Source organism: Bombina bombina, chromosome 9 (genome assembly GCF_027579735.1).
Source record: "Bombina bombina isolate aBomBom1 chromosome 9, aBomBom1.pri, whole genome shotgun sequence".
In the NCBI taxonomy this organism is placed as follows: domain Eukaryota; kingdom Metazoa; phylum Chordata; class Amphibia; order Anura; family Bombinatoridae; genus Bombina; species Bombina bombina.
In genome coordinates this window covers 50,352,950-50,359,958 of record NC_069507.1, presented here as the reverse complement: position 1 = coordinate 50,359,958, position 7,009 = coordinate 50,352,950, and the positions used below count along the sequence as shown (strand labels likewise).

The following is a 7,009-nucleotide window of genomic DNA, read 5'->3' as shown; positions in this document are numbered from 1 at the left end:
GACGTTTCGGGGATAGCTCCCCTTTATCAGACCAACAATGAAATGTGACAAGCAAACATTTATACCCTCTAAAACCCTCCCCCAGTGTACAGAAATTGCGCCAAAAGCGGTTGCCAAGGCAACCATACAATGTTTGCACCAAAATACATACACACACAGATACAAGTTAATTAGTATCAGATACAATGTACCCAATCTATCCCAGAACATTCACCTCAATCTAAGTGAACATATAACATTAAAAAGTACATATTACAAGACAAAGTCAGGGACATAACTTGCTGCAAGCACAGAGAATAAAGAACGTAAAAGTAGAAATAACATAGCAATGATAAAAGCATAGCAGTAATCAAAATAAATATCATGATATAAATATAAATATATACATTTCATAATGTGACCAGAGGAATAGCAGTGCAGCAAATAGGAAATACAACATAATGTGCACTTAATCAATTAATCAATTGGAGAGTGAGACATACTGCATAAAGTAGTATCAAATAAACATGCAGGATGCAAAAAACATGCTTATAATGTTCGTGGCCCTGAGGACAATGAAACAAGGTTACACCTATATCCAGCATTATGCCTAATAAAGCAACATCAGTGTAGATTGCAGATATGCCTATCTCCCCCTAACACATCTATAACCCTGATCACACAGCAGAGCGCTATTCCCAAGAACATACCGTGTATAGTAACAGTCCAAAACAGCAGCACCGTGTGTCTAGAGGTGTGGATATAATGCACGAACCAGAGCATCAGTGTGGGAGGGCTGTAAGTAGTCCTGTCACGCCAGCTGCTGTCAGTCAATGAGCCAGAGGTATCTGATAGGTCAGGGGGGCGCGTCTCTATGTGGTTTGCAATAGGGGGAAAGATATAAACTGTTCAGCCATTAAACTCCCTAGTGGAACAGTGTCAGTACAACAGGCTACAATCAATGGGATAGATATACAGTTGCAGTGAATAGTCATAGGGAAAATGTAATATGTAGTCAGGGAAGGGAAGGGACAAGTCCGTCTGTACCAAGTGTCAATGTAAGAACCACCACATAAGGTGTAGCCAGCAGATATATGCGAATAATGAGGCGGTAATGTATGCACATAATGAACACAATGAATAAGCTACACGCACAATGTAGAGCGGAGCCATTTACAGTAAGGAGTAAGTGAGAGCCAGCATGCAAAAGAAGCACATTGCAAAAGGCAACAGGGGCATAAAATATAGGATGTATTATAAAAGCTGTAGTGTGCATGCTGTACTAAATACCTATAAATATGCGCGTATAAGTATATACAACAAGTCAAAGGCTACAATGAGCGGGGTCCAGAATAAGACTGGTGGAATAAGTCACAGGGGTATGGGACATTATGCCCCACAAAGCTCCAATTTGGCCTAATGTCATAATAAATGTACACATATAAGTACATAGTAAGAGCACTGTTATGAACTTGCCACTACGATAAAGTTACCCAGCCTGTACAACAGCTAATGATAAACAGCAAAAAACAGGCTTACAGTAACCAAAGTCCTTATGGTGTTCAAAATCCCAGGTAGGGGAGTATGTGCCCAACAGATAAAGTTAAAATAGAATAACATAAAATAAAATGAAATGAAAGGGTCAAACATACTTATAGAAAGCAGTGCCAATCGTTACCCATATTCAGTCCATTAGGGTGGATGGTATCCAGTTTTTAGATCCATTCTGCTTCCTTCTGCCTGTCATCACCCCTCCTAAGCGGGGGTACATGGTCGATGAGCATGAATCTGAGGTCCTTGACTGTATGTCCCTGTTCCATGAAGTGCCTACCAACCGGCTGGTCGCTTTTCCCTTTGTCAATTGCCGCCCGTATGGCACTTCTATGGTTAGCCATACGTTTTTTTTATATCATCATCAGTCTTGCCGATATAGAATAGTCCACAAATACAGTTCAGCATGTATATGACAAACTTTGTGGTGCAGTTAAGATGGTGTTTAATTGCATACCTTTGGTTGTTGTGGGGATGTCTAAAGTGGATGCCCTGCAGCATAGTGTTGCAGGTAGTGCAGCTAGGGCACTTGAAAGAACCAAGTCGTGTAGAGACAGTTACACTGTCAGTGCTGTAGCTCCTAATGGGGTCTGTTACCATTAGGATATCCCTCAAGTTTCTGCCCCGTCTGTATCCATTTCTCGGTGGATCATGCTTAATATAGGGCAGTGTCATATCAGTACTCACTATTTCCCAGTGTTCCTTGAGAGTGGTACCCAATCCCCTAGTGTTATGGGTAAAGGTAGTGATGAAGTTGGTCCTTGGAGGTTTCAAAGTAGGCATTTCCCTGTCTAGTGGTGTCTCGCCAGTTCCACCGGTTGCTGCCAGTCTGGAAGCCATAATCATGGCCTTATCATAACCTCTAGCAGCAAATTTGCGTTCCATTTCATCAAGTTGTAGTTGACAACGTGCATCCGAAGTGTTAATGCGTACCACCCGAAGCATTTGGGCCTTTGGTATCGCTTTCATGAGTGACCGTGGGTGGTAGCTGGAGGCATGGAGGATAGAGTTTCTGTCAGTTTATTTTTTGTAGAGTGTAGTGCCCAGAAATGCTCCCTCCTTGAAGATCCTGAGGTCCAAGAAGTCAACCTGTTGACAGCTGGCACACACCTTTCATTTTACCGGTTCATTTAGTGCATTCAGGTGATTGGTCCAGTTCATCAAGGATTCTTCAGTGCCCCTCCAGATAAGGAGCATATCGTCAATGTACCTCTTGTAGTGCAGGACTCTTGTCTGTTCATATTCCGTAAAGATATTTTTTTCGATGTGCTCCATAAAGAAGTTAGCAAATGCCAGAGCCATATTGGAGCCCATGGCTGTACCAGTCAGCTGTAGATAGAAACTTTTCTCAAATTTGAAGTAATTCAACTTTAAGCATAGGGTCAGGAGTTCCACAATAAATTCCGGAGGTGGACCCACGTAAGGGTATCTGTTGAAGCATTGGGATATAATCTGGATACCAGATTCTTGTGGGATTATTGTATAAAGGCTGGTAACATCCATGCTAGCCAAAATGTCATCAGGCCCGATGTCTCTCACCTGAGAGAGTATGTCAATAAGAGATAGGGAATCCCATAGGTATGATTGCATGTTGAGTACAAAAGGCTGTAGTAAAGAGTCCACGTAAGTGGCCAGAGGTTGGAGTAAAGATCCCCTGGCGGAGACAATGGGATGACCCAGTGGGGAATCCAGTCTTTTGTGGATTTTAGGCAGGGTGCCCGTCAATCCATTGCTTCTGATAGGCATGCTCAATGACACTGTCAATGCGGGTCTTGTAGGTGATAGTCGGATCACAAGGTAGAGACTTGTGTGTGAGGGCATCCGTTAGCTGTGACACAATTTCCTTTTTATAATCAAGATAGTCCTGTATCACTATTGCACCTCTCTTGTCAGCCGGGCAAATTACAATAGAAGCATCATTGATCAGTGTATGTGTGGCTGCCCAGTCTGCGGATGTCATATTGTTCCTGTGTTTAGGTGCAGTAGAACCTGCTGCTTTCTGCTGGACAATCCTGGTAAAGGTGCGAATGCTGGGGTTAGTGGTGGGTGGTTCAAAGGCACTAGGATTCTTAAAGCAATGTCCCTTGTCCTCCATTGTTACTCCCTGAAAGAAGTCCCCCAGTTTAAGCTGTCTCTGGAACTTCATAGTATCTATATAAGTCATAAAGTCATCATGCACCGTGGTTGGGACAAATGACAGTCCTTTGTTGAGAACAGTTCTTTCCTGGTCAGTAAGATCATGCCGGTTGAGGTTTACCACTACATCCTCCTCCATCGTGGCTGGAATGGGGGTCTTCTTCCAATGGCCCCCCCTCCTGATGTGTTGTCTCCATCTCTCCTTCTTGTGGCTGATCTGGTGGTGATGCCTAAAAAAGAATGTGATGTATTGGGAGCGTTGGTCATATGTCCTTGGGCATCTGTACTGTCGTTGTCTGATCCAGAACTGGTATCAGGTGTCTGTTGGTATAGACCCTCTGTCTTCTCTGGCGTCTATGTTGGTAATATGTTATTTCTTCCGGTCCCAATAGCCATCTGTATAGTTTCTTGTCCCTGCAATCCTCAGTTACATAAATCAGCTTTTTGTTTTTGAATGCTTCCAGTGCATTGTTGTACTCTCTCAATTGGGTAGAGATCTTTTCCATCCAATTCTCAGTCCTATCCTGGTATAGGATAGCACTTTTTGCTTCTTCAATGAGTGTGATTTCAGTCTTGACTTTCTGTAGTTGATTCCTCACCTCCTCCACTACCAGTAATATGAGGTCCAGGGAGCACTTATTAAGTACAGCGCACCAGCGTTTACAAAATTCAGGGTTCGAAAATAAAAGCTTCTATTGCTTATCCTTAAGTCCAGCGAGTGCTGTCGTCTATTACCTTTATATATACAGTATATATATATATATATATATATATATGTGTGTGTGTGTGTTAAGTCTCATATCTACAATTTAACATTGTGCATAGCAGAGAAATAACAAAAACTCCACTAAGCTTGTGTTACACCAGAGTGGTTTTACTTGTTTTCGTTATGTGACATAAATAAATTGCAGTCCCTAATTGAAATCTATTACTTAAGGGAAATGAATGTAATGTGTTTTCACATTCAGGCTATCAGACATGATAACTGTAGCATACACTATACTAACACTCACACACTAAATATTAACTATTGACTGGTAATTTCAATGTAAAAATGCAAGCTGTGTAGAAGTACAATGGATTAAATTAATGTTAAAGGGACATTAAACATTAAATACATTTCATGCACCTTCCTCTAATTCTGGATGGGGTGGTGCCATTTTGGAACCTAGGCTTCTCTGTAGATATCTAAAGGAGAGTTTCTGCACATGTTCAAACACACCAGCACTTGAATGCAGTGAAAGCTAGATATCAACATGACGCACCCATGACTAGAGGGAGGAGGAGATTAATCTCAATACTATGCTTATATAAGGTCAGATTACAAGTGGAGCGCAAACATTTGCACGCAGGTTTTTGCTATGGTTTGTGCGCAGGAGAAATTGCGCTCATAATTCAAGTTGATTTACTAAATCTCACAAAAGTCACAACACATAAAAAAAACTTTAGAAAGTGCAATTAAACTCATAAAAACAACATCTATTAATAATTATTCAAAAAATATTAGACACAAAAGTTATAAAGTGCTCAAAGATATGATATCTTAGGTGTTTAATATAGAGATACATACAGTGTGTGTGTATATATATATATATATATATATATATATATATATATATATATATATAAATATATGTGTGTGTGTATATATACAGTATATATATGTGTGTGTGTATATATATATATATATATATATATATATATGTCGTCTGTGTGTATATACATTATATGTGTGTGTATATATATATATATATGCGTGTGTGTGTATGTGTGTACATTTGTATTTATATGTGTATAAATGTATCTACAAACACACTGTATATACACATATAAAACATAAATACATACGTATACATATATAGACATATATAAGTGCATTGGAGCTCTTTGCATTTAAGTAGATGAAAACAGGAAAAAAATATTTCTGCAAAATTAATTAGTGTTAGTGTTTTTACTGTAAATATTTCACATTCCAATGTTCTGCACACAGCAGAATGTTCTATGTATTTTTAAAGAGCAATTCCTATATATACTGTTATCTGTATATATCTATACCTATATATATAATTTATTTATATATGTGTGTATAGAAATACAGTATATTGTACCAAATTATTATCAGATATATTAAGAAATATGTATACTGTATATATGATTAAATAAAACATATTCTGTTATGTGAAGAACAATGGAATGTGAAATATTCATATTTTCATTTCAGGTTAGCGCACTTGAGACTATGCGACTGGGTTAGTGTTAGTTTTTTCCCCCACTTTTTTTCTCCATTGACTTCTATGGGGAAAGAGGTTATCTTTTGCGCAAGTCTATTTGTGCTAGAAGTAAGCTGTTTGCGCACACGCCGGGTTAGCGCGAGCATAATAACTTTTTACATTCAACTCATAATACCACTGCATCCCGACGCATGCAAAAAGTTTACTTCTAGCACAATTAGTGCTCTAGCATAAGTGCAAAATACCGCTCCACTTGTAATCTAGCCCAAAGTGGTTTTAAAGTATAATGTAACCTTTAACAATCTTGCATTTTTTTGTGCTCAGTTTTAAACCTAGACCTTTGGTTTCTTTTTGTGAGTTTTCATGTACTGTATGTAAGTAATATCTTGACAACTGTTTCTCTTTATTTCAGCGCTGCTGTTCTCCAGAGGTGCAAGCGCTGGGGACAAACTGTTTATTACAAATGGTGAAGAATCAAACTACAATGATGCAAGTTTAACTTGCCACAGAGCTGGTGGTCAGCTGGCTTCACCTGCCAATTTCGACGAGAACTATGCTGTGGAAAAGATTGTGTCGCAATATAACAAACTTGCCTACCTGGGTATAAATGATTTTCTGACAGAAGGCAGATTTATGTATCCAAATGGGAATCTTATTTTTTATTCTAACTGGAATATAAATGAGCCCAACAATGATAAAGGGGTAGAAGAATGTGTAGAAATGTTAACAAATGGAAAATGGAATGATACAACTTGCAAAAAACAGCACCTGATAATTTGTGAATTTTCATGAAATTATTGATATCTACAGATACACAAAAAATGCAAAAAGAAATCAAAGAAATATAATAGATATAATAATTATGCATTTTTTTATGTCATCATGATTATGATCAGTTTTTGGGGAATACAAACCACTGTAGTCTTCTTTTTACTGAATAATAATATTATGAATAATCGTTCCCTAAACAGTTGATTCAGAAAGCATTTCTTTAATTGGTTATGCGGTATTGTATTGCATATTTACAATAAAAAATGAGTTTGATTAAACAAAAACTTCATTAGATTCTTATTTCCCAAAACACTCATATGAACTGAAACATTGTAAGTCTA

At 38.4% G+C, this 7,009-nt stretch overlaps 1 protein-coding gene across 1 annotated transcript; it reads left to right on the top strand.

Moving 5' to 3' along the window:
- The first annotated feature begins 3,832 nt into the window (after positions 1-3,832).
- On the top strand, positions 3,833-6,689 carry LOC128640390 (pulmonary surfactant-associated protein D-like). The gene is made up of 2 exons (XM_053692882.1): positions 3,833-4,028; positions 6,310-6,689. The coding sequence occupies exons 1-2, from the start codon at positions 3,833-3,835 to the stop codon at positions 6,687-6,689; spliced, it is 576 nt and encodes a 191-aa protein (XP_053548857.1).
- Positions 6,690-7,009: the final 320 nt, after the last annotated feature.

Bases quoted from the DNA above. Each gene is read 5' to 3' on its own strand.
- LOC128640390 (XM_053692882.1), top strand. From the start codon at position 3,833: ATGGCCCCCCCTCCTGATGTGTTGTCTCCATCTCTCCTTCTTGTGGCT. The intron at 4,029-6,309 runs GTAATATGTTAT...TCTTTATTTCAG, and splicing joins CTTCTCTGGCGTCTATGTTG to CGCTGCTGTTCTCCAGAGGT.